Source organism: Eutrigla gurnardus (assembly GCF_963514095.1).
Source record: "Eutrigla gurnardus genome assembly, chromosome: 13".
NCBI classification, from domain to species: Eukaryota; Metazoa; Chordata; class Actinopteri; order Perciformes; family Triglidae; genus Eutrigla; species Eutrigla gurnardus.
This window is the reverse complement of record NC_139936.1, coordinates 17,740,842-17,768,688: the sequence shown is the minus strand read 5'-3', so window position 1 is coordinate 17,768,688 and position 27,847 is coordinate 17,740,842. Positions and strand designations below refer to the sequence as shown.

Genomic DNA, 27,847 nt, shown 5'->3' with positions numbered 1-27,847 from the left:
TGGCAGGAATACAGCAGCCTTCTTGTGAAGTAGTCTCATATTTAATGACCATGTCCTGATTGTCCTGTCTTACAGCACTTTGTGAAAAAATGTAATCTACAGATTTTTATGTACATGGAGATGCATTTTCCATTTTTTCTGTGTCGCAGACAGATGATGGCAATCAGAACGGAGGCGAAATGAACAGTAAAGTTAATGTACACAAAACTTTCAGATCGCAGCTCCCCAAGACCAACACTTGAATCCGTGGGCTTTTTCATAATCATCATGGGACGTAATCTTAGCCTTGTTCGGATAACAAACATTATTCACACAATAACACTTGCTGTTCAATCAACAAATTGTTGAAAACAGCATGATTATAATGTTGAATTGATTGAATGGAAGCGGTTCTCATTTACTCGTCCCAAACGTGTTTTATGATATGATATCTGTTTTGATAATGCTTGTGATGTCTCACATGACTTACAACTGAACAGATATGAGATATTAATATGTGCTCAGTGTGTGTGTGTGTGTGTGTGTGTGTGTGTGTACGTGTCTGACCTTGTCCCTGCGGTAGAGGTTTGGTGATGTTGTAGATGAGCTTCTCGCTTGGAGTCTCAGAGTCGACGAAGGACAGAGCAGAAGGCGTTATCTCCGTCACCCGATCCTCCAGAGCCTGGACACACACACACACACACGCAAACACACACACGCAAACACACACACAAACACACACACATACAAAAGCTAAAAGAGAGGGATCCACATGCCCATACAAATAGAAAACAAACCACACAAGCAGCATCTTTTTCCAGAGAGGAATGTGGATCATCTGAACAACAACAACCAGACATCTAGATGCTGACAACAGTTTTAATACATTTTTAAAAGCTTCTAACTTTTCTGGGTGTTTGGGGGAAATGCCACTAACGTTGCAAACATGAGTATGCTTGATGTTGATGCTGTGGGCTGTAAAAGTATAACTACAGAAGTACATTCAGTCTGCCATGTTTTTGATCCCTCACCGTGACCTGGAGGTCGCAGTCTGGGGCCAGCTGAGGGAATCCTGGGATCTGAGGCAGGACTCCTATGGTGAAGGTCTGGGCATCACTCTGTAAGACTGAGGCTGCTTCTGTGGAAACCTGCACACACATAAACACATATTGAACACATTTATTTTACCGATTAAAAACTTTCAAGAAAAACGCATTTCCCCCTGTACTCACACTAAACTTATATTAAAGTCTTTATTTGCAGCACATTCAAACTGGCTCCTGTATAATAATAATAATAATAATAATAATAATAATAATAATTATTATTATTATTATTTCTGAATGACGGGCTTTGGAGAACCACCAGAAGTGAGATACAACAGATGTGATGAGGGTCTCACTGTCACAACAGAAAGTGAACGTGACATTAGGAGGCGCTGCAGGGATGAAACCACAGAAGCCAAATCTGTTTTTCCCCCATAAATCACTGCTTAAACCACAAGAATTATAATGAAAGAGATGCCAATATGAGGAAAAAGCAGTGCGTAATGATCCCTTTGCCCAGCTGACCATGTTTAAGTGCTAATCTGCGTCCAGTGTGAGGGCGGTTATTTCTATTACTGAAATGATTACACCCCTGATTACTTTTAAATGACTTATAAAATCCATATAAATGTGTTTCCAAATGTAAAGTGAGTAAAAAGGGCACAGCCGGAGCCTCGGGGTGCCTTATTATGCTCTGGAATGCTCAGCAATTCTCCACTCACTCTTCTGCCTAAATACCTTGCCTCTGGAAGTCTGCTATGATAAAAATAAAAAATTAACCCAGACCTCACAACCCGGTCTCAAGACACTCTGTGAAAAAGTCATGAAATGCAATCTATTGGTTTTGTGTACAGGGACACGTATTGTGTCAAAAACAATGTCAGTGTAAAGTTCATCTGGATGCTTTTTCATGGTGGACACATCCATGTGACTATTCAACATCCAGAGCCAGTGATGCAGCATGTTGAGAAAGTCTACTTCTGGTGCTGTTGTGACATGTTGGTTTCCTAAATCTTACAAAGAGGTTCTGTTGTCTAGAACGTAATGTTGTCCCGACTGACAGAAAAAGACGTTGAGCCGAGCAACGCAAACCAAATGCTCATTTGTGTCCCTCAGTATGAAACCAGCAGATTAAATTGACTGTGAGTCACTGAAAATGAATGTGCCGTGAACTGCTGTATTGGTGTCACTGCTTCCATATTGCTCTCCACAACATGTATCCCAACAGCAGCCGTCTCGGTCGTTCCTTATAAAAGCCATTAGGTTTGTCACTTCGGTGGCATTCTGGTGGCATTTGAGGGGGGAGAAAGTTCTAGAAGTTGTAGTTGGCTCCGTCAGTCAGGATTAATGTAACACCAGTATGAAGCCTGGAGTCAGCGCCGCCAATCACAAGTAATGGTGTTACCACGGGAGCCAGCGCTGAGTCGGCTGGATTTATAGAAGGTGGTGTTGCAGCAGCAGCAGTAGATTATTGATCATTCAGTTGAGTCCATTCAACATGAATGACACGTGTTCATTTGAAATGAAATGAATCTTTCATTCAAACTGCAAAACACAAGAAGTCCAGAAAAAAGATTAGAATATCTAAAATCAGGCTCGGATGCCATATACAGGAGGCACGTCCTCACGTCTATAAGGTACCGTGAAGCCGGTCTACCGGTCTAGTGTGAAGTTTAGTGACATCAGGTGAAACGGGTGCAATTCATTTGCTTCTGCAAGTGTGTTCAGGATGGCATTCCTTGGGCAGCCGGAGGTCTGGGTGGTGGAGCGGTCCAAAAGCTTTTTTTGTTTTTGTTTCAATTTTGTATTCACTGTTGCCTAAAACTTAGTGTGTAGTTTTGTAGGGTTTTTTATGTTTGTTTCAAACTGCATCCGAAAAGTGCTGTTTCGCTGTGTGGCAACGTATCTTTGGAGGGGGGAGATGAGCCACAAGATGGAAACAAGGCGAATGTGAGAAAAGCAATTAAAAGGACATATTTTCAGTCGTCTCTCTGAGACGGTGATTTTCTGGGTGCACTAGAAGACCATATATGTGCTGCTCTACTTCTGCTAAGATGTAGAGCTCCAGGTTGCAGACGCAGAATGAAGTTGAAATCAATCAGTTCTAACAAGGCGCCGGAAACTCTGATGAAAAAGCATCGGAGGACAATAACACCACCCTGACAAAACCGTCAAGTTTAATTGCCCAACAGCACAAACGCTTCCAGCAGTTCAGTTTGTGACGGGTTTCTCGCTTTTGCCTCGCCTCCTCTGCTTTCCCACTTCCCGTCAAAATGATGAGACACTTGAGGATTTAATTTGGATCCAGCACTGTGTAATCGAAACACATTTTGCCCTGATGGATGGAGCCAAAATGGACGTAGGGAGGGAGGGAGATGATTAGATGTAGCTACAAGCTCTCGGCTGCTTTTTTCATTTTCTCTAATGTAGTCGAGGTGGAGCAGAGACTGGCAGGAAAACGCTCTGATGAATGCGATGTCGGTTTTACTGCGATTGTCTCAGATTTGGGGTCAATTTCAGAGTCATTTGGGGTCATTAACGGCAATCAGGATAAGTCACTTTGGTCGCACGGGAAGTTTGGTGCCGAGGTCTGAAAACCTACAGCTCAAACACTTCGGGAGTTGGGAGGGGGAACAAAAATGAAAACACAGTATTTAAATGAACTATTAAATGAATGTTAACTGTAATTACAAAAAAAAAACTGAAAGGATGTTTCTTTTAAACATTCCTACAAATCACACAGTTTTATTGATACAATTTCATGGTTGTAAGACAAAGCACAGGAGAAACAGATAGAGATGAAAGGAGGAGGGGGGGGAGAAATAAATCAAGCCGGAGGGAGACAAGTTGGAGAGGGAGGGAAGAGGTAAACACATGACGACGTGTGCGAGTGTGTGAACTTCAAAGAACTCTCCAGAGAGGGAAAACACAACAAGGACGATGACATGCGTCTCTGTTACCATCTCCTCCTCCTTTACTTTCAGGGTGAGACGCTCTTATCGCCCCCCTGAGACTTCCTCGGCTCACAGCGCGTTTAGATTTCTTTTATCAGCTGTCTGAAATTATTTATAACTACAGTAGTACTACTGAATGCTCAGCAGGAAGGAAAAGGAACAACCTTGTCATGTCTTTATCCCCAGCCGTGTCTCCAAAATGTACAATGACAAAACTGCAACTTGAATTTTGTCGTGGATTATGTTTGCTCTTGAAGTTTCACAAGTGATTTTCAAAAGTGGGAGTCCTCGATGGGAAGAGGTCTGGGTGGTGGACTGATCAAATAACGCAGGGCTTTCACCAGGAGACTGATGTTAGAGTCCCGTCTGAAACAAGTACTTTTGATGCATTTTTTGGTTTGTTTTTATTTCTTAGTCCTTTGAAGCCAAACCAGGATGTTTTTCTTTGTTTTTTTACCAAACCTAACCAAGGAGTTCTTTTTGTTTTGCATGTTTCAAACAGTTTCAAACGTCGACCGTTCGGTCCCGATTGTTTTCCCTAGTAACGTAACTGAGAGTACAGTTTAGCTGTACGGGAACTTGATTTTATAGGTTGTTATCTTGACAGCATGTCCCTCTTAAAACTATCTCATATAATTGTCTATGGAGTCATCTTGTAATTAATTTGCCTACTTTTGACTTACTAAAGCTCGAGTGGTATTTCAACAACTGGGATAATGTGATTCAATGAGTAGATTTAATCCCTCTCAGGTCTCCGTCTATAAATCATGATTAACTTCTTCATGATCATGGCTGAAGTGTTTCTTCTCTGTGAGATGACTGCTAAGCACTTCGAAGTCACAGGAAAGTAGTACTCAAGTTTTCCATATTTGTATTTGATTAAATACACACTTATTGTAGTTAGACACTGAAAAGGCCATCAAAAATGTGAAACATGAAAATATGTTTTGTATCACATTACTCATTAAAGCTGCGGTTGGTAACTTTTATAAAAATAAACGTTTTTTTCCATACGTGCTCAAACTGTCGTGATATCAGTGCTGACCTGGAACTGGAAGTAGTCGCTGTCGGTGCCGCTGCCGTAGTGGCGGTACCAGACGGTGCCGTCGTTGACATCCTGCTGCGTGAAGGAGGTTGTGGACGTGAAGCCCTGGTCGTCGGTTAGCGAGGGGCGCCAGCCTCCCACGGGGCCGTCGGCCGGCATGGACACCAGCACCACCTCACCTGAGACACGGAAGATTACACTCATGGTGTTAAAACCCAACCCCGACCAAACAAAGTAGCTAGATTGTATAAACCTAACTGTAGTTATTTTAAGCCCAACCCATGTTTTGGTTTCGTGGCGTAATGTTGTCCGGACTGAGAGGACCACAGGCAAGAACAGTACGAGTCTAAGCAACTCCAATCAGTAGATTTAAATATCGTGACTATTTCTCACTGCCATGAGACTGTGTTGTTACACAAGATATAAGTAGAAAGATGAAGGGAATGACATCCCCGCAGAATTTGGGGTTTAGGGTAAAAAGTTATGGTGCCAATAATCTGTAAGAATATGTGTCAGAAAGACAGAAATGATGTGGAGTTGATGTACTTGTACTCTTGCTGAACTGGCTTAACAGATTTGGCACAGGCAGGATAAACTGAGGAGGAGACATTTAGAAAGCTTCATAAAACTGTTTAGATGAGATGTAATAAAAAAGAGTTACGACATACACAACCTTCTACTTCATAAAAGTGCCGGTTTGTAAATGAATCTCTTGAATGGTGAGTCCGTACCATATTTAGGTTGTCCCTCCGAGGCGAGGATCGTGTAGATGAGGTCATCGGTGCTGGCTCCCTTGTATTGGGCCTGCAGGTATTTTCTATCCAGTCGCACCATGCCTCCTTCCTTCACCCAGGTCATCGGCACGGACAGCACATGAGGAGAGTCGGCGGCCTGAAACACACAAATCATGACGTTGTTGTTGGTTTTTGTTGGCGTACACTTCATTCATAAAAAAGACTTTATCTGGACGTCTGGTGTGTCATCTACAGTTTTACAGTGTCTTTTTCCTAGCAAGAGCGTAACAGATGCAATGTATTAAAAGTCAAACATAAAAGTATTCGTAACCTGGATGTAAGATTGAATTAGCCACAGGTGCAGTAGCATAATCCCAGTTCACCCCCAAATGTGGTAAATTGAGCAATATGTTGAGTTTTACTGGAACTGAGAACCCCTGTGAGGGATTCCTGTGGTGTAAAGAGATTCACACTCTTTATTATCTCTCTGTTTTGTCATAGTTTCGTGACTTGTTTTATACAACATCTGTTGTAACCTCAGGATTGTGAGTCCCGGGAGTCCGTCGTTAAAGCGGTGTCACCTCAGCGCTGAGCCCCAAGTCAGCTCCAACAATCAGAAATGATGTGTCGGTCTGGAATCAGACTTATTATTTATATGCTGTATTGATCAGAGACAGTAACCCATAGTTTCGGTCTCTGAAGCAAAGAGGATGATTCAGTGTTGCTCGAGGACACTTGAGCAGACACGACACCTGCTGTCTAGGAGGGTTTGAAACCAGACCTTTAACTCAACGCCACCCTGCAGCCCAAATAAAAACACATATGACATACTTCTATAAAACCAGCCTTCTATTTATACTGTAAGCAGAAGCTCCAGTTTTTATATCTGGACGAAGTTAAAGGAGCTAAAAGTCATCTAGCTGCCAAAAATTGTTTATATAAAAACAGATATCGCCTGGGCAACTCTTGAAAGTCAGAACATCAATGAAAAACCAGCCAGCTAAAGAAACTGCTGGATGCTGCTGCAATGCTGAATTGCTGGTATAAATGCATTAGAAAAAGATACAGTATAAATAGTTGAAAAGTGGGAATAGATTTAATATGTATGTCACTGAAAAATGTAATAATTCTAATAGTGTATGAAAATGGGGATTTTTGTTGTTGAAACGCATGGAGCTACACTGTAATGTGTAGAAATAAGGTGATGCTGTGGGAATATTTGAATAGGTGGTGAAGGTTTCAATTGGATGTCCTTGAAAAGTTGATGAAAACCAGTAATGTATAAAAGATGTGGAGTGATTTTAAAGTATATTTTTTAAATCTACATTGTATCAATATCTGTAATCTGTATGAAGAAGGTGAAGTAAGAGGGAAAATAGTTGATTTTATTTGAACATCTGTCCAGTTATTTGAACGGGAAGAATTTCTTGGAAAATGTTGACTATTTTCTGAAAGTATTGAAGGTATGAATGAGTAATAGCACATGTTCCAATGCAGCTTCATGATGAAGAAATGAAGCAAAATGTTGGAGGTATTTGTATTTTACCAACATTCTTGATACGCACCAAACTTTAATACCACTTTCTACAAAGATACAGTACAGATCTGTACATCAGTCACACATCTATGAAATCTTCTGCCCCCCTTTGCTGGTGTTTATCAATCCTCCATCATCCCATTCCCGGTCCTGTGTTAGTTTCAGCCTCTCATCCACATCAACCTCCTCCACATGCAGACTTCTGTCACATGGATTGACTATGTTGTAATTATATTGTTGTTTATTCTGTACACATGACATTTATTGCACTTCTGATCCCTCCTCAGTGGCCGTGACCGTAATCCGGAACAAAATCAGTTTCCCTCAATACGTAATTGATGATTCCATTTCATTGTAATGTAATTTGTTCAAACGTACACGGAGGAAATACAGTTTATCAACAATAACGTTCATTAATGCAGATTTTATGGCTTATCAGGAACCCCAAAAGTGTTTATTGATGGACGACCAAACAATAAACTGTTTCATAATGAAGCAGAAAAACAGGCAACTCAAACTAGTTAATGACCTCTAACTGAGTTATAACGCAACATGACTTCTTAGTCATTACAAAGCCTTTATAAAGGGTGTTGCATTCAAAAGTACTTACAAAACACACACAAACAAACACACACACACACACACACACACAGAGAAAGTTGGCCAGTTCCTGCAGGTGATCAGTGCAACGGCAGTGGGTGATAATAGATTAGAAGAGTGTGCACAGGTGTGTGAGAACAAGTGTGTGTGTGCATGTGGGGCCGTCTGTGTTTGCAGATAACAAGCTGGCGACCGGCTGCCCGCCGCTCGGCTGATCCAAATCACACTATTTCAGTGTCGCAGCAGCGGGCAGGGAATTGCAGACGAGCCTGGGAGAAAACACATTAGTCAGTATTGCGGCCTTTTAACTCAAGAGGACCATGTCATCCGGGAGATTATCAGCCTCTCCTGACGAACTCCAAGGTCTGTCAAGGACACTTGGACCTAGAAACAGCACAGGCTACAAAATAAAAGATATTAGAGAGGATTTGCCCTGATTTCCCCAGAACTCTGACTTTTTGTCCCCCTCTTGGTAATTTTTCTCATTTTCTTTTTTTGAATAACTCACAGATTTAATGAGTTTCTTTTTTCCGCCCGCCAGAGACGTGCGCTGCTGCATTATAAAGATGAGGCAGTCGCATCTCCTTCAAAATGAAATGCTTGTGTAAATGTATCTGCTTTTTGACCTCTGGGAGAGGAATGAACTGAATTTGCTTGATTTCATTTAAAATCGAGCTGATAGAAGTGGGGGGAAGATGGATAAACAGATTGTCGAGTGGATGAAACCTGAGGTGAATTACGCTAATATGAGAGAGCAGAAAAGGGGGTCACAATGACTCATGGTCACAGTTTCTGATGGTCTGTCAGCGGTTGATTTAAGGCCTCTTTCTTAGTGCTGGTGAAAATCTTTTGATATAGTGCTGATTCAAAGTCACTTCCCTCAGGATATTTGTCCCGAACTCCATCAACAATAATGGGACTGGTTCACAGAAAGTGCCCTTTCCTTCGAATAGTGACAATAACATTTGCTATCTTTGGTAAAAAAAGAAAGAAAAGAAAAGAAAAGCACACAAAGTTCTCTTTTTGGGATATTAAATTAAAGGTCAAGTACACATAAAATTGATGGCTGACTTGGACTGCTTTGTTTATTTGAGAATTGATACCTTAAAGACTTGAAAAGGAAAAGAACATACCTAGAGACTGGCATGGTGCTTTTCGGATAGCCTATAGAATGCTAGTTAGCCTAATGATTTCTCAATGCAAATCAAACCAGCTAATAGGCTAACTGAAAAGCACCATGATTTCCTCTAGGTTTGTGAAGGGTATGTGAGGATTTGGATTTTATTTTAACTCCAAAGGCCTAGCTGACTTTATCAGAATGCATAGTATCCTGGATCCATGTAATAACTGGCCTTTAAAAATAAAAATCTGCCTGCCTCTATGGGAGTTTAACATAGGGGTGCCCATACTTATGCACCCTGTATTTGAATGAAGAACATTTATTTCTTTACGATACATTATTCATTCACAAAGAAAATTGGTGTCCTAAAAGGTAGGATTTTTCCTCATTTGTTTAATTAAGGCATTAAGATCAATTCACAAAAGATGATTTGTATTCCTCTTTTTAGTCAACTTAAGCATTAACTTAGCACTGTATCTACTACAGTGGTAAAAAAAAAATCCAAAGCGCTTTTACAGGAATGACTGACATTCACCCATTCACACACACATTCACACACCGACGGTGGAGTCAACCACGCACGGTGAGCAACTGGGGTGAGGTGTCTTGCTCAGGGACACCAGGCACTCAGCTAGGAGGAGCCGGGGATCGAACGGTCTGGCGATCTTGCGGTTGCCAGCCAACCCACTCTACCTCCTGAGCTAACCCCCCCTACAGTGTTGGGATAAATATGGACAACTGTTAGCCAATGCTGCATAAAAATGACCACATGCTAATTTCAAATGTATTTTCCTTAGCTGCAGTACTTTTGCCAACAGATGCATGGAAAGGGAAGAATCAGAGACCTTTAAGGGCTCCGAGCCAGCAGGTCTGAGATGGACTGTAAATAGAGTCGGAGCTGGACGGACAGCTTTTGGCTGCAGTCCACAAAAACAAGAAATAAATGACTTTGCCGAGATGGAGTCGGCATCATCCATAAAACATCGGCTCGCTCCCGGCAGGGATAGCCAGGCTGTTGTAATGACAATGACATTGTCATCTCTCACTTTCCCATAATTCCAGCAGGGGAAGGGCCGGACAGGACGAGCTGATGGACATGTCAAACAGGAAGCAAAAGTCACGACATGGAGATTGAATCCTTATCTGCAGTGAATTTTAATTTAATGTCAACGAGACGCCGCTGTGTTTAAAATGAGAGCACGGAGTAAAAAGTAAAGCCTCCAGCTTTACACAGAAACAAATCACAGCAATCAGACGTGTAATCACAGACTCAAAACCAGTCATCTCCAACGCTGATGAAGGCGAGGGCTCAGTGGGGGGACCACAGCACTCAGTGTGACAACAAAGCTGAGCTATTAGCCTTCCAAAGCTATATGGCTGATCAGAAAAAAAACCCATATCTAATTCCTTTTCATTTCTGCAGAGGAACAGAGGAGCCGGAGGGGTTTTTCAGAGGCTCAAAGTGTTCTCCCCGAGACAGTAATTGAAAGCCAAGGGTCCTGGTTCCTACTCAGCCGAGCTCCGGCTCAGCTCAGGGCTCAGGCTCGGTCGAGAGAAAGTCCATCCATCAGAGGGTCATTAAGAGCATGATTAGTCTGCTGCTTTAGAGCTCAGTAATCCAACTTTCAGGAAGCCTATTGTCCCCGGCACAGCCTGGCACCGACAGTACAAAGAGGGCCAAAGAGGGGGCCACGCTCTGAAAACTAAAGATTCATTGGCTCGGGTTTGTCAAAGTCCGGGCGGAGCCAATAATCACTCAGAAGTTTTCTTTTTTAGCTTTGTGGAAGCCAGTTCTCATGGAGTCTTCATTGAGCTTTAAGTAGATTTTTGGAGGGTTTTACAGCCTTGATCTCACTTTCCTTCTGTCTATTCTCCACACAGCTTCTCTCAGTGTTGTGATGTGTGAGTTTGCAGCTCGTCCTGCTGTAATTCAGAAGTTGCTTCCTTGCCTACAGAGTCACAGCTACTTTAGACGACTTGGCACGCTGGCGGCTCCACGTAGCAGCGGGAGGTTCAAACTTCCAATTTGAACTTGAAAAACCTGCAAGGTGACGTCAGCGAACGCCACGCGCAGCTGCTGCATGATGCAGAACGGGAACAACAACGCGGGAGAACAGGGATGCGAGTAAAACAGCTTCCTCTGCAGCGGGCGGAGGGCTCTCATGCTGCTGTTGGGATGGCACTTCTTGGATTTAATTTGTCATCATAGCAGAATGTATTCTCCTTGAAATGGAAACCACTTTTTTTGTATTTTATGCTGAGAATATTGGCGTATTTTCACACGGAAGTTATTTAAATGTTGCTCTTTTATCTGCACAGCATCACACCAGTGTAAGGATGATCTCTTCTGCTTCTTCTTCCTCGTCCTGTGAGAAGACAATATCACCGCAGTGGCTGGTACTTTCCTCCCAAATTGTCCTCACTGATCTCTATTCTACGGTGATGTACCCAACAAAGAGACAGTGAGTACACTGCTGGGACGCGTCCAAAAACAAAAAAAAAACAATGGTGTTCACTCAGCTTTCCATCAAGCTGTCCATCCTCCTCTGTCTGATGCACGACAGCATGCAGCATCAGGACATTTTACAGTAAATGGATACTGGAATGTGTGTGTGTGTGTGTGTGTGAGTGGGATGTTATTGATTTGCAGAAGAGGGAAAAGCAGAGGAGTTGAGCCTGGAGCTCACCATCTGTATGCAGCCAGACAAACAGAGTTGCCCTCCAGAAGCAAACAGGAGCGACTGTGTGAGCAAAAAATACATCACTGAAAAATGTCTCTGCAACCAGGACAGAAAGGCTAACGATGAGGCCGGGCGCTGTTTCCTATCATGATAAGATTTCTAGTTCAATGATATGAATCAGAACCAAGGCTGAGTGCAGTTACCACCTTGGACTGCTGAGACGGAGAGCAGGTTATTACGTCTTCGGTGTAATATCTCCAAGTCCGTGTGTGTATCAACACACTGACACGGCGGTTTGTGTAATAGTCATAGTGGTAGGGCCGATAGCGAAGCCGCAGCAGCGACCTGCCAATCACACGCCCTCTCTATGTGACTCTAAATGGACCATCATTTAGAACATCATGCTGTATTGAAGAAGACTTTGTATCAGGGACAATGTACAAAATAACATTAGTCTCGAGAGGAGACGAGATGCCTTGTACCGGATTTAGCTTACTAGCTACTTTCCATCCGTAGACTTGAAACTAGCGACTGAGACCATAAACTCAGAAACAAAACACAGAAATAAATTCACTCTATACTTGCTGCATTCATTTAAAAAACAAAACTTGGAAAAGTTTTTCTTAGTATATCCGTGTGTGTGTGTGTGTGTGTGTAGACATTCTGACAATTCTTCCACAGTGGGATGCAGCGGTGAGAGAACCCAAACAAAGATTGATGCCTACTCACACACCCACAGAGGTAATTCTGCATTGGTCAAGACGTCGGGGAACACAATGCATCTCATCGTACCTCTCCCTCTCTGCAAACCTGTCTCCTACAAACTCACCTTCCCATTCAACTAAATTGAACTATCAGTTGATAGTGATAATGATCAAATTTGCTCCTAGACCGAAGGGTCACAGTTTGAAACACGTGGTTAAATAAAACAGAACCAAACTGCTACAAAAGGACATAACAGTTAAGTTAATGCAAGAAAACTACTTGGTTCATTTTAGTAATAATCATCTTGGTTTGGCTTAAAATGACTTGAATTTGAAACAAACATCTTCACTTTCCAAAGTGTCCTTACTGTCAAGGTCTAAAACTAGTCCCCACAAAGACACATTCATGTCTCTGATTTCTGAACTATATTGAGTGAACTGCCAAATCTGTCTCATGCCAAAAACACCCTTCTTTATAAATGCTGCCATTTAAAAAGCCTGACCCGCTCTTAACTATACAGCGTTCAGCCCCTATACCTCCAGCAGAACAACCAGTGTGATGAATGCTCAAAGTTGAGGCAATTAAATGTGTTAAATTAAGAAGGTGAACTGTGTAGCAAAGGAAAACCAACAGGAATAGTTTTGAGATCTAATATTGTTAACTTCTTACAACTTCTACACATGAATAACACTTTTAAATCGCCTGAGAAATGAATGCAGTTTCCTTGACCGCTCGTGGAAGTGATTATTCTGTCACTAAACTGTTTTCGCCATTCAAGGTAAAACCTGTAGAAGGGATTTAGCATTTGTTTCTTTCACAGTAGAAAATAAATAGTTTATCACTTTGGCTGAATCCCCCAAGATGATGTGTTCTTTCCTGTCTGAGTATACAGTCCGGAAAGTTTGGAGCTGCAACACACTAATCTGGCTCAGTTGTGTCACATCCAGGAAAGAACTTCTTCCAGAATTTAAATATGATCGATGCAGGCCTTTTGTCTCTACAGAGATGTTTGAACTGAGCTGGGGGAGGGGGGGGGGAGGACGACTCGAAATTTTAGAGCCTTAAAAAATGTAATGCATATTTGTTGTTGTTTGTGTGCTGAGTGTGAAGGCCCTAGCACGGTCTGTATTTTCTGTATGTGTTTTGTTTTTTTGTATCCGATACGCATAGAAATCATACTCACTGACGGCATTAGTTTTGAAAATCTGGAAAATTACACAAAAATGGAGAGCACTGGTCACAATAGAAATGCAGAAAAGTGACCGCAGTTTATGACGCAAAATGAGGAACGTTTTCAACCTCTCTTACAAGAGTTTAACAGTTTGTATATAAAAGTAACAACATCCAAATACATTCTGGATGAAAATTGCAAATATTTTTTAATTCATATATTGATGGATTTATATTACATTTATTTAAACGAGACACGTGTGTGGATCAGAAATGTGTTTGTGAAACTTATTTTTGTTTATGGATTTATTTTACATTTTTAATATCCATTTGTGTTTGTGTTGAAATGTATTTGTGAGAAGAGAGTCATTTATATATAAATCACGAAATACATTTGTGAATCCTTCTCTGTGCATTCATTCTTAATGAGACTGAACTGACCCCATATCACGCATGCTCCCCCGCCATCCTTCCTACCCTCTGATTGATGTGGACTTGGAGGAGGACGTTCCTGTAGCTGTGGCCGTCGTTGACCTGCAGCACCATGCTGTCCTCTGTCGCCTCCGAGCCGTCGTGGAGGTACTGGATCTGTTCTCGTGACAGCTCCTCCAGCTTGAATCGGCTAAGAGTCCGGTCGCCATGGAGACGGGTCAGCCGGCCGTGACCGGGCGGTTCAAGGACCATGACCAGGACATCGGCGGGGTTGTCGGGGTCGTCGACCTGCAAGACCGACTTGGTGATGGTTGCCAGGGCGCCGCGGCCCTCCACGGTTAAAGGAGCGAGACTCGTGACCCTCGGAGGCTGAACATGATTAAAAGAGAGAGGTAGGGAGTAAGAACATTATAATCTGATGGATATGACAGACGAAGACAGATTTGATTCAGACAGACAGACAACACCTTGTTTTTACGATAGAAGGCAAAGTTTAGGTGTCACTATAAAACTTGGCTGCCTGAGAACACAGCAATTCCTCCAAAATTTTGAGATGATGAACTTTTTCCTAGAGGGTAAGGGCGTGGGGGTCCGTGATGTCCCGCTGCTGAATGTGATGAAGAAGAAGAAGGTGAGGTTAAGCAGGGCGGCCTCATTAAGCTGCAATACCTGAAGCCTCAGCACGGCAGGAGGAAAACTCGCTAACAAAATCATTTCAGAGGCGCTGCTGAGAGAAGGAGGCCTCCTATTGTGAGCAAGGGTATGACTTTATCCAGACCTCACTGTGTGTCTGCCTCTGTCTGGGTTTGTACCACTGTTTGTGTAAAAATCAGCCTCACAGCAGGCCGGGAAACAGTCATGAAATGCAATCTGTTGGTTTCCTGTAGAGGGGACAATTCACCATTTTTTGAGTGTCTGTAAGCACTGAAACAATATCAGTGGAAAGTTAATTAAGATCCTTTTTTTAATGAACGACACACGGGGGGGATGGATGGTTCCCTAAATTTAACGTTTCTTTTGTAATTTTTTGTAAGGACATGAAACAAAAACATGGTGCAGGCACGAACAATACTTCCAGCTGAATTACTTTTATTTGAAAGTCGTGCTGAGCGACATGTTTTTAAAATTTGGACACGAACTATTAAGGTTTCTGGATGATATTGTGTTGGATTGTTTGAGTTTAGACCAAATCTTTATAATAAATAAAAAATACATTTTATCATGACTGCCTGAAATTGTTAGCAGGGCAGCTTGGCAGCGATGGCGGTGCAGGTAGAGAGGCGTGGGCTGCATAGAAGCCCCTCTGCCGTTAAATCAAACCAGCCGTCGAGTCCAATTCACTAGACGTTTGCTGGCTGAGCTCCAGCTCTTTGGCAATACAGTGGCAGCTTTAGCAAAGGGAGACGTATGTAACAAGCTGGCGCCAGAGAGAAACATTTCTAGTGTGAAGTCAGACACACACTCGAACCGAAGTGACCTCTGGCTGAAACACACAGAGCTGAGACGCAGCTTGCAGACACAGGGGGAGCATGTTGTTATCTGCAGCCCATTGCCCTCTGTGCTATGGTAAGTGACACATTTTTAGACGTCGGAGGAATTATCTCCATGAGACAGGCGACGGGGCCCTCGGGCGCCCACCTAAATCCTGTGTCGTCACTTCTGCGATCCGTAGGAGAAAAACAAAAGGTTTTTGGATGTGCTGTCGGGGTGTGGGAGTGTGTGCCGGTTTGAAATCTTGCGAAGACATGCCCGCTCACTGAAGGCAACCAGCGAAATCTCTCCCCCGAGGCAGGCAAAAACAAACACAAGCACGCTCAGGTAGGAGGGCTAACCTTTTATCATCACCTCACAGGTGAGCGAGGGGTGAGGTTCATGTTTGGGAGAAAGCTGTCATCACCCATGGGGCTCTGCTGTGCTTCCAGAAGATGGAGAGGGAAGCTTTTTTTGTGCTGCTTCTTTTTGTCTTTCACACTGTATTTACGACAGTGCTGGATGGGCAGAGGGGAAGTTTTTCCCAAGCCGATGCCATCAACTTGTCTGTCTGCGAGACTCTGAGTGTGTAAAACTGCCTTTTTATCGGCAGTTTTCCTCACGTTTTTGGCACACAACGCAAAATAATTCCAAGAATACTGATTGGCAGCGAGGGGCAACAACGACGTCACCAGAGCCGAGCAAACAGCCCCAGAAACTTGACAGTCGCCAATTTTAGATGAAAATGTATGCGCCAAAAAGTGATGTGTGAGACCACCTATATGGAAATGCCATTAGCAGAGACTTTTTTGCAAAAGAAGCAGCCACTCCTGTCAAAAAAGGGGAAAGGCTATCTGCAGCTCAGATCTCTCATTCCTGAAGCTATTACATTCTGAGGTGAACACCGGCTGGAGGTCTAATGGGGATTTCAATCAGCTATTGGGCTGTATAAGCACAAACGGTCTTTTTCCCCGATGCCATGCTGCTTCCTTTTCAACAACCCAGTCTCACGGCAGTTTGTGTCACAAAATGCAATGTGTTGGTTTCGTGTACAGGAACGCAAATTGTACATTTTTTCTGTGTCGCTCAGCATGAAAACAACACTGATGTAGTACTGAAGTCAAACGCATCCATATCACTATGCAACATCCAGAGATAGTGATATAGTTAAATACTTTATAAATGCATTTAGGTGGAGTTTACAGATTGTTTTCTCCCATCAGTTAAACCAACAGAATGAATGCCTTTCATATTGGATTCAGGCTCCCTAATGATCAGATAGAACCGTTAAAATACAAGATGATGGAATAAATGCTGCTAATTAATTTGTCAGCTTTTTAAAATTAAATATGAATTAATCCTGTGGTTAAAGAGAATGTCTTTTCTTTTTGTAAATTCTATAATTACTAATGTCTCAAGTGAGGCAGTTGTTATTATTTGTGTGGTAATTCCAAATAAAAGAAGACACTAGTCAAACATGAGGAAGTATGGTTACTTTAAACCATTTATGAACTGATTTTACTGAACAGATAGGACACATCGCCCAGATGTAGTTTGTTTGTGTCATATCAGCTTTGACCACGTTGCAGTTTCTTTCAAAGCAAGTCGACAAACCGTCACATTTTCTGTCATACAAATAAACAAATACTGACAGGATCTATATTTTCGAAGACAAAAGCAACAGTGTGAGTTACATCAGTGTTTGTGATGCTCTTTGATGTGGAGTGAAACGCAGCGTGTTTCTCTTTGTGACACGTTCCTGGCTGCATTTCCTCGGAGCGAAGGAGTTCAAAGACTGAAAAAGCAGCATAGAGAGATGGTTTGCGTTTGTTGTCAGAAAAGTAAATTGCCGATGTGATATCTAAAGGTGTGGGATTGGGGGAGGGGAGATTTTAAACTAGACTGAAGAACTTTAGGTTAAGAAATGAACCCCCGTTCTCGGAAACATGAGTGAGGTAACCCACGAAGGGACACGCCCCCTGCACTTGTCCCCAGAAGCTATTTTTTACTACGCCTACGCATTACGCCTTGACTGGCAGACAGACGTGACGTTCGCTTCCTGGAGGAGGGACTTCCTCCTCCTCATAAAAGCCAGGCGTAACATCATCTATTCAGTCAGATCAAACACACCTCTTCATCGCTCCAGGCAAAGAGGGTGATCTGGTGAGATACCTCACTCATGTTTCAGAGAACGGGGGTTAATTTCTTAACCTAAAGTTCTCTTTCAACATTTGTTCGGTATCTCCCTATGGGATGTAGAGACTCCCTTATTGCCCGACAATCTCGAAGACCAGTCATAAATACACGGCCAATCAGACAGGCATATTCACTGCTGATCCCACGCGCAACACTGTGTGAGACAGTGTGGACGCAGTAACGTCCAATTTATAGAATCCAGAGAAAGTATGAGGCGTAGCCCAACTGGCAGCCGCACATATCTCTTCAATAGAAACGCCCAGAAACAGCGCCCACCACAAGTGGAATGAGCATGCAGCCCTGCAGGGGGTTGCAACCCCTTGCTGTAATAGGCCAAGGCAAGAGTCTCCACGATCCAGTGTGACAAACGCTGTTTCGTAAGGGGCTTCCCCAAGTGTGACGTAACACACGACACAAACAGCTGCTCTGATTTCCTGAATCCAGCCGTCTTGTCAACATTTGCGCGTAATGCGCGAACCAGGCAAAGCGCTTTCAGGCATTCGTGCTCCTGCGAGGAGAAAGCTATCACCTCTGTTTTGACGCACCAATCCTCAAATGCGCGCCGCTTGCTGTCATAAGCACAGTGCGTTGAGGAGGCTCTGGCACTCTGACTAGTGGCAATGACACTCTGTGGGAGCCCAGTAGTGGCCAGATTCAACCTTTCACGGGCCAGGCCCATAGAGCCATGCCATCCGTGCAGAGAGGCAGAGGCCATGGCTGTCTGCGCAGAAACTGAAATAGCTCTGCTAGCCAGTGTTTCCCCTGCTAGCGGGCAGCCCTCCCTGTCTGTTGATATATGCCACTACCGAGGTATTGTCCGTCCTGACTAGAACATGCTGCCCTCTCAAAAAGGGCAGAAAATGTCAGCGCCAGCAACACAGCCTGGAGCGTAATGACCCTCAAGGCCGATGCCATTAGCCCTAGCGGTCTGAGACATATCCCTTAGGGGGAAATGGCAGCTTCGGTGCATTTCACAAACACCCATGGACTGACAGGCATGTCATGTCATGGCCTGGAAGTCATCCTGCAGTTCAGCCTGCTAGGCCTGTAGTAGCGATGATGCGTTCAGGGCCCTCACCGACATGGCCTCCGCTTTGTAGCCCTTTTCAGTCAGGGAAGACTGAAAGCACTCAGGGACGCGAGCAGAGGGTCGACTGGAGGGAGATGGAAGAAACCTCTCTCTTCCATGTGGGCCCAGTCCAGCGCCGAGCCTCCCTCGGGAGGCTAGGGGATTGCTTCATGACCGGGTTGCCTCCTCCATGCAGTCAGGGAAGACCGGCAGGATCTGTCTGGTAGAGGATTTGACCATGGGCAGCCTTCTTCCCTCATAACGAGACATGGTGGCCTTGGCGGGGGTTTCTGGCCATGCGATGCCAAGCTTTGCAGCTGCTCTCGTGCAAACATTGTGCAGGTCCGTATTTAAAACAAGCTCAAGTCTTGACTTGCACTCTTATTTTATTTATATCTAGTGGTGTTTAATCTACCCAAACAATTTAATTTTGTGTAGCACTTGGTGGTGTTCTGTTCTTGCTGGATCAATAAAGTTCTTTACTGACTGTTTTTTTTGCAGACACAAGCACCGTAGCTTAAATGACTGCTCCTTCCTCTTCAGCTGCTTCTGCTAATATTGTCTGAGAAAGTCGAGCTAATCAAGTGACGCTGTTATTGTAACAAATCCGAAAGCTGGAGCTCCACACAATCACCATCTGCAGGCGAGCAGCACTCGGAGCCCTGCAACAATAATTTACTGGAGGCCGACTCGTATTTAAGAAGGCGGTCACGTAGCCAGTAAAGGGGCCGTTTGTCACTTCAGAGAGCTCGGAAAGTACAACTGTTTGCAATGTTGACTCAACACTGATGGAGATTTAAAAACCCCTGAAGAGTCCAGAAACGTTTCCTCACCTGCACATATTCTTTTTTTTTGTTTTGTTTTTATCATTTATATTTATTTTCTAATACTCACACACTTAACTGCACCAAAGCTATCATTTTAAAATACGCCATTTTGCCTGGAAGTCTGTGCTTCGTGACAAATATGGATTTTGTTTTTCGGAATAAACATTTTCTACTCAGTTTATTACATCATTACCCAATCTGTTCCACATGTTTTCAGTTCTGCTATTCTTTGTCAACCGTCTGTCCTTTGTCCTCTATGTACTCTATGGCACACACACACACACACACACACACACACACACACACACACACACACACACACACACACACACACGTACACACACAAACCCATCAACACTTATGAGAGCCTTTCATCCCTTGTTCCTCATTATTTCCCATATTTGTGCCAAAATCAGAGGTCAGCTTGGCACCAATCACAGCCTGCCTTGTCATGCTCCACATCGGCCAATTACAGCCCTGGGGTCGGTCAGTGTGGATGGAACCAAAAAAAACAAAGAGGAATGCAGATCAGCTGGGATGATGCAGCAACAATCAGATTTACCAGATGAACTGTTGGCTGTGAAGCTACTTTATTTACTGTATTTTATGTTGTTTACTGGCTACATTTACAGTATTTAGGAGGTTCTCAGCTCACTGTGTTTCTGTGTTGTTCTCCTTTTAACTTTAAGTTTCAGTTTTATAGTTTTAAACACGCGATTGACAAACAAACAAAAAATAACTCCTTTTTTTGTTTTAGTAAATTAAAGGTGGTTAGAAACGGGATATTAAACATTACATGTCTTAACTGTTGACGTGTGCTGCATCTCTAACTGGAGGAAAGCTGATATTTACTTCCTACCTGGTCTGTTGGTTCACAGTAAACTAAATGTGGAAACAAATGTGCCTCGGCAGACTACTCTTCTCTATTATCAGTAATGTTACTAAATTGACCTGCGTGGCAGAGAAGGACATCTGTATTTGTTTGTTCTGCAGGGAGAGTACACTTATGATGCAATGACTGACAGTCCATGAGTGCATGTTTAAGGCCGTTTTTTTCTCTTCTAATAAAGACAGAGAGGAGGAGAGTATCTGTGTAATCAGACGGTACCGACCTGCAGGGACACGGCTTGAACTCGAATGGTTGCTGGTTGAGAAAACAGCTGGGGGTCACCGACACGCAAGGAGAACTCACCAGTCCTACAGAACGAAGGGAGGCAAGATAGAAGGAAAGAAAGCAAGAAAGAATGAGAGAAAGGGAAGAAATAAAGGAGGAGAGAAAGATAGAAGGAAGGGAGAAAAGAGGACATTATTAAATCACTTGAAAGCAGATAATCTAAAGTGAATTAAAGAAGTCAAAGTTCATTCTCTCTCCCTTTCATTTCAATGAACATGACCTACAAATAGACTTTAGTTAGCCCTGGAGGTTTCTGGGAAAATGGGTCCAGTGAGGCTGCCCCAGAGTGAAGCCATTAGACCTAATCACCTGAGTGCTGTGGAGTGGAGGACAGTAACGTCCCCCAGCAGCCCACCTGCTCACACACACTCCCAATCAACAATGTCTCCTCTCACCACGCTGCCTCAGCACCATCACAGGCAAGGCTTATTACCCACAAATCCCTGGGGCTGAGGCTGGGACACAGCCAAGCGCCGCCAACCACCAAATGACTGAGCAGTTAGTTAGTTTAGTGGCGACTGAGAGGGAATTTTGGCTTCAAGCATTTATAAAGTAAATCCCTTTATTTTACCATCTTTTCTTGCCACTGTGTCAAAGAAAAGATCTTATGGATGGAGTAAAAAGTACAATATTGAGTGGAGTACAAAGTATTTTAAAATGGAGCAGTAAGTAACTACAGTATAGTAATAGTACAGTAAAGTACTTGAGTGGATGTAATAAGTTTAATTCCACCATGTGTTTTCAGCTGTGGTCAGTTTGTTTACTGTGAAACAATCCTCTTTGAAACTCATCCTTAACGTAACACATTCTCACGGCACCTTTTAACAATGAACAACTCTTTTTGAGTTCAAATTTATTGCAACAGAAGTGAGATTGTTCAGAGCTTTAGAGCAATTATTATGGTGAAAATAATTATAGTCCAATAATACTGGACAGTTTTTTAAAGTAACACAAGGAATACATTTCTGATACACCACTTGTTTTATGCACAGGTTATAAATCCGACTGGTTTGTTTGTTGGATTCATTATAGATGAAAGATGGATATTGTTTTTTCATGCAGCTTTGAGGCAAAAGTGGAGCAGCTTTTATCTGTGTTCTTGTATATAAATACTCAATCCGAAGCCACTTGAGACGTACAACGGTTTGTCTTGACACTTGACATGAGGCAGTAATGAATGAAAATACCATTTTTTGAAAAGTGAAACAAATTTAGGACATCTTTAAGACCACCACGTCTCTCTACCGGCTCTTTTATCCACAGTGACTTGCAGAGGAGTCGAGAAAGAGAGAGGAAAATTATATGAGGAGGAAGATTTTTCTAAGAATAAAGCCGAAATGTCAGCACATGATGTCACGCGAGTAGTTTGATTTACTCTCAAAAGTATGTTTATTCATGACTTTTCAACTTTATTCTCAACATTTTGACTTCCTTCTCAAATCCCCCCCCCCCCCCCCCCCCCCCCCCAAAAAAAACCCCCCACAAAAATTATTTGTATTTTTTACACTGGAACTAATATCAAATGTTCAAACTAATTCTCAGCATTTCCACTTTAGCCTCAACATTTCTCTTTCAATTTTTAGATTATGCATTCATGACATATTGACCGTATTCTTGTCATTTAGACTTCTTGTCATTTCCCCCCTCATGCCTGGCCATTACACTGTTGTAGTGTGTGAATAGGACATTTGGACACAGCATGTTTTTCTCTGTTGGACTCTTAAGGGAATCAAACCTAAGAGCATTTGTTTGTGGCTCTGTGTCTGTGGCCATTATCCCCCACTCCACATTATTTGACAAATACGGTTATAATATGCAGGTTAAATCCTATTTGTGGCGTTACGTTTTATTGTCTCCATTATTCTAATGGCTGGGACACTGGGCAGAAGACCATATTTTGCTAATTCACTGGCAAACCTCCATTTTAGGCCAGACCAGCTGAATCGGGATTTAATTACTATGTTAGACATGTGAATTCCGATTGCACCCAAATGCAAAATACCACAGCCTTGATACAGAAAGAGAACATCTGTAGTGATGAAAACTGGCTCTGTGGCTGAGCTCTAAAGAGGCGGCATGAATTCCTTCTATACATATAAGCAGCCTCTTTGATCCCTGGCACTCACACTGGCTTATCTCGCTGTCAGATACTGCAACAAAAATGCAGAACAAATGCGCGTTTGGCCACATTCACCGAGAGGTGAAAATGTAATGCCTCTCCGGTCCGTGTGTAGGCTAATAGAAATGAACCTTCCAACCGGGAAGCTGCATAAATCAAACAGACAGCAGCGTCAATAACAAGAGCAGCAAAAATAAAATGTTAGGATACACTTGTGGATGGAGAGGAGGGAGGCAAGGTGCTGTATGACTACTTTAAAAGAGTTATATACTCAAACAGACATATTTTAGGTGTAAATTGGTAGAAAATCCAGCCTTGTATTGCTTTACACAAACATGAATAAATATGTAAAGAAACAGAGTAAGTGTAGTAATAATTTATTTAAATAATTTAAATCAGTTAAAGACAAGAATGATACAAAATTGCCACATAATGTCTCTGCTTCATGTCTCTTTACAACCAGCTGACACGATTAATGAAAATATGTTTTATACCAATTAAAGCATCCATGTTAGGGAGGCAAAATAAAGATGTACGTGTGATTCTTGCCAGCTCGGTAATACACAACAGTTAAACTCACAGCCTTTCACTCTGGTGAATCTCTTTCCAGTCACCTGAAGGCACCAGGTATCTATTTCATCTCCAGTTTATAATTGGAGTGATGTTATGCCCTGGTGAGCCACAATTACGCAAGGCAGATCCCAAGGTTATCCTTTACGCAACAAACATCAGACTGCAAAATAACTGGAAAAAACCCCTCCGTGCCTATATGCACATCAAAGGAGCTGGCATGATTCATTATTCCAGTTTCTGCTGCTGCGTTAATCAACATGTTGATGATGGATGCATTGAAAACAGTTCACACAGTAGCATGGATCAATTTAAGCTTTTGTCTTCTAAATGCCCCTCTCGGGACCGTTGTTGGCCGCTCATCCTTTGCATAAAGTTGAGGTCTAACCTCTAAATCAGGGGCATCATTTTGTGCTACACCTGTTAGAGTATAAGAGACGCTACGGTTTATCTTTCATTTGTAGCTACGATGCTCTCTGGTTTATTTCCTGCTCTTGTGGGTGTAACAGCCGGTGCTGGACTGTTGCATTATGGATGTTACTGTTGAATGTCAGTGTAAAATGCCAACCTTGGGAGGAATCCCCCCCTTTGATTCCGAGGAACGGATACCAATGACTGACATTTACCACTGATGTCTTAGATAGCTGTTTAAACTTCCCTGTAACTGATGCTGTCCAGTTATATGAAACATTCTCCACCTCCCTAAATCCTCCGACTCATCAGATCCACTGACCTGGGTTTGTCTTTTTGGTGCATGAACCGGACCCGGCCAGCTCTCAGCTCGGCCCAGGTGAAGGTGTCGTCCCTGGTGAGGTCTCGGCCTGCTTTCCCTCGGCTCCCTCTCCCTTCTCCTTCGTCCTCCCCTCCGAACAGGACCAGCCGCCCGTTGTTCGGGCCCTGGACAAGCTGAAAGACCAGCCGCTTGGATGGACTGTCAGGGTCCTTCGCCTGCAGCAGGGTGAGGGTCAGCGGGGCAAAACCGCCAAGGGGGACCAACAAAGAACCGTTGACCTGGAGGGAAGGGGGGTGGCTATTCACTGGGGAGGAGGAGGAGGAGGAGGAGGAGGAAGGACCGGAAGGGAAAGAAAAAACAGAAATTAATTATCAGTGACATCATCAAAGCCAAACTTGAAAACCTGTGGTGAAAACGTTTTTAATCTCTGTGGTAACTCAAAGACATAAACAAGATTAAAGCAAATGTGGCTCATGGAGTTTCTTCACAACGGGCAATTTATCAATTATTGAGGAAATTAGGAAGTACGAGAAAACAGGTTCAAGGTCATAAGCAGCATATTTCCAGAGGAACACTAATAAAAATAATAGTTTTGTGAAATAATTACAACAGATGTGGTTCAAACAAAAACATTCAGATGGATTGAGACAATAAAAAAGCTGTACATTTGTCTCATACAATGAACAAAAACAAACTTTAAAGATGATATAACTAATTGAATTTGTAATAATAATTTATTGAAAAGTCAAAAAGAAAAACTGTGAAAAAAATCCTCCAATTACTCTCATTAATGCATTTTCAATCCTTAAATTTACCTTATTAAAATTGCAGCTGATTCAGACTGAGAGTGGGTGTCGGGATGAGACGGGGTTATTAAATGAATACAGTGTGTGTGTGTGTGTGTGTGTGTGGTAGAAACGTCTGGTGAAATACGAGGTAGGCATCTCGGTCTTGACGCATGGCATTTTAGAAGTTGGCTTTAATTGGAACTGACTTTGTTGGGGAAGTTTTTAAAGATCAGCTCTTTTGAGAGGCCGCGTTGTAAACTCATTATATCTCCTCTAATGATGCCAATAGGCACTCTGAATCCTCAAACTTTTGGCCATGTAATTAAATTCACCAAGAAAATAAGTTTATCATTTCAAGCACTATCGTTTCCCAACTTTTTTTCCCGGGCTGGCAAAAATGAAAAAAACAAACAAACACAACAAAACCCCCTAAAAAGTAATTTGGCTCCTGGCTTTTCACTTGATTAACTAGTGGATTAGGTGAAGCCTAGAGGCTAAACAGTGTTCATTATTTCACTAGAAGAAAGCATATCACAAAGGGCACATGATAATATACTTCTCTATTACAATTATGTGCTGTCAAATCTCATAAATCATCTCAGGAGCACAGTGTGAACCTGAAGGCGTTGGCGTCTCCGCCTGCAGGTTAACAAGCCCTGTTTGAACATAAAAGACAAAACTTACAAAATTCCTCTAATGACCCGACTCTGCAGACAATGCTCTTTCCAGTGTTCTTCAGGAGAACCAATTAGTATGTTACTAACAGGAAGTAGCTGAAGCTAGTGCCGGGCGGATAACGCTGGCAGTCTGTTCTCACACATTACCGAAGGCTCTAAAGAGGGAACGTGATTTTAAACTCGGTCGACTCTCTGTTGGTGATTGTGGTCGTTTTGTGCTACGGCGTTTTTAAACGGATGTCGTGTTGTTACCATAGCAGGTCCTGGTCTTCCCGTCTGCGTAGAATCCACGTCCACAGTCGGGCGTACAGTATCCTTCCATCAGGAAGGTCTGGTCACGACAAGCAGTGCAGCGTCCGACGCCGTCACACAGCACGCAGTCGGATGAGCATGCTGAAGAGGATGTAGACTTGTCAAGAGTGCATTCTCACATTTCTACAATTCTTAAGGTGCTGGACACGACGCTCCTAGAACATCTTTTATTCCTCAATATAAAGCTGATATACTGACAATACAGAAATCCTACTTTGAAGTCACGTCTTGGAGTCCTTTAACAGTTAAAAATGTGAGACATTTAATAAAAAGGTTGTCTTACCTTTGCAGATTTGTGAGGAGGCATCCAGGAAGTACTTCCTGCCACATTCGAGCACACACTGACCCTGCAGGGTGGCGTAGGGAGGTTGGCACTGCTGGCACTGTCCGGGACCCTGACACTCCACACAGTGATCATCACAGCCTGGCACACACAGAGAGCATTAAACACAAACCAAAGTGACATCCCAGTTGTGGCTTCAAAGGCGATGACTTAGTCATCAGATATAAGCTCATTGAAACATTTTCAAACTCAATACACTCATATGATACATTCCTAGTTTTCTGTTGGTTATCTTGAAATATTAAGTGATGAAGATTTGACGTTTAAAGTGGCAGTCCGTAACATTTGCATCCATTTAATTGTCTTTTAAGTTACTATCTATCAAAGAGTTAAAACAATGGTGATTGATCACATGACCCACTAACGAAAGTGTTTGTACTTGCTGCTTTGCCCAGAAATAGGATCTGTGGTGACATTCCCGCGCAAAATTCAAAATTAGTGACGCTTTTTCTGTCAGTGAGCAGTGGTTGGTCTGGCCAGGTGGAGCTACTCACAGAAGGTAACTTCCAACTTCTGAGTCAGGCTCCCTCTAGCCTAAAGTGTTTGACCGGTGCAGCCAGGTACATTTCATTTCTGCTGAAAGAAGACCACTCAACTTCCAGTCCCAAGAAAAAGAAACAAAAAAAGAATCCAAGAACGAGGGAAACGACGGACCTCCTTTCAGTGTGGAGCATTTGAAGGCATCATGAAGATGAGAGACAGTTGACTCTATTCGATGGGAGATGAGGTCCCAGAGGCTCGCCTGCAGTTCCATCTACCACCAAAGAGGCCGCTAGCAATGCATCTCAAATCTTATGGACTGCCACTTTAAGAGATTTTTTGTCCACTTCTCTTCACAATGACAATTGACAATGTTTCCCCGATGCTGAATGTTTCATGTCATGATGCCATGTTACGTGCCCAGAGAAATGTTTTCACTGCTGCTGTTTGCATTCCTTCAGATGCAAATGAATAAAATAAACTACAGGGATGAATTTTTCTTTCTTTGTTTTGTCGTGTCATGTTTTTCTTGTGTAGCATTAATGGGCTACATCTGCATTCCGTCGTGCATCCCGGTGTTGCACAATGACCTAGGTGGCCCCTAAAAGAGAACCACAGGGTTCAGGAGTCCCCCGCTGTTGATTAACTGTTTTAATAAGAAGTACATCATAAAAAAAGGAACTTAAAGTGGTCGCTGATGCACAAAAATAAAAGAAAAACTGTGCAATAAACGCATAAATACGTGCAGATGGTGCGATTGTGTCTGCACCTATTTATGCTTCTTTTTTTGTGTTTTGTGGCGGAGCTTATCTGCTTGTTGGTGGACTGACCAAGGCATTTGTCTCCATCCTGATAGGAGCTAGGGGAACACCCCTGGGTGCACAATCCATGCTGCAACACGTATCCCTCCATGCACAGCAGGCAGTCCGTCCGCAGAGGGCCTCTGCAGGCGTTGCAGCTCCAGTCGCACTCTGGAAACAGGGTGGGAGGGTGTGTGTGTGGGTGGGAGGGTGTGTGTGTGTGTGTGTGTGTGTGTGTGTGTGTTTGTGTGTGTGTGTGCGTGTGTAGGGACATTGTGATTACAAG

The 27,847-nt window shown here is 43.0% G+C and overlaps 1 protein-coding gene across 2 annotated transcripts in view; it reads right to left on the bottom strand.

Annotated features, from left to right (window-relative positions):
- Positions 1 to 27,847, bottom strand: part of fras1 (Fraser extracellular matrix complex subunit 1) — a 198,297-nt gene that overhangs the window by 43,890 nt on the left and 126,560 nt on the right. For both annotated transcript variants that reach the window (XM_084025869.1, XM_084025870.1), the window contains exons 23-32: positions 27,592 to 27,732; positions 26,222 to 26,362; positions 25,879 to 26,019; positions 24,162 to 24,465; positions 20,678 to 20,762; positions 14,049 to 14,372; positions 5,756 to 5,915; positions 5,025 to 5,203; positions 1,011 to 1,127; positions 547 to 661 (exon numbers count right to left, since the gene is read on the bottom strand). In XM_084025869.1, coding sequence (XP_083881995.1) covers positions 547 to 661; positions 1,011 to 1,127; positions 5,025 to 5,203; positions 5,756 to 5,915; positions 14,049 to 14,372; positions 20,678 to 20,762; positions 24,162 to 24,465; positions 25,879 to 26,019; positions 26,222 to 26,362; positions 27,592 to 27,732 — 1,707 coding nt within the window. The remainder of the gene's footprint in view (positions 1 to 546; positions 662 to 1,010; positions 1,128 to 5,024; positions 5,204 to 5,755; positions 5,916 to 14,048; positions 14,373 to 20,677; positions 20,763 to 24,161; positions 24,466 to 25,878; positions 26,020 to 26,221; positions 26,363 to 27,591; positions 27,733 to 27,847) is intronic.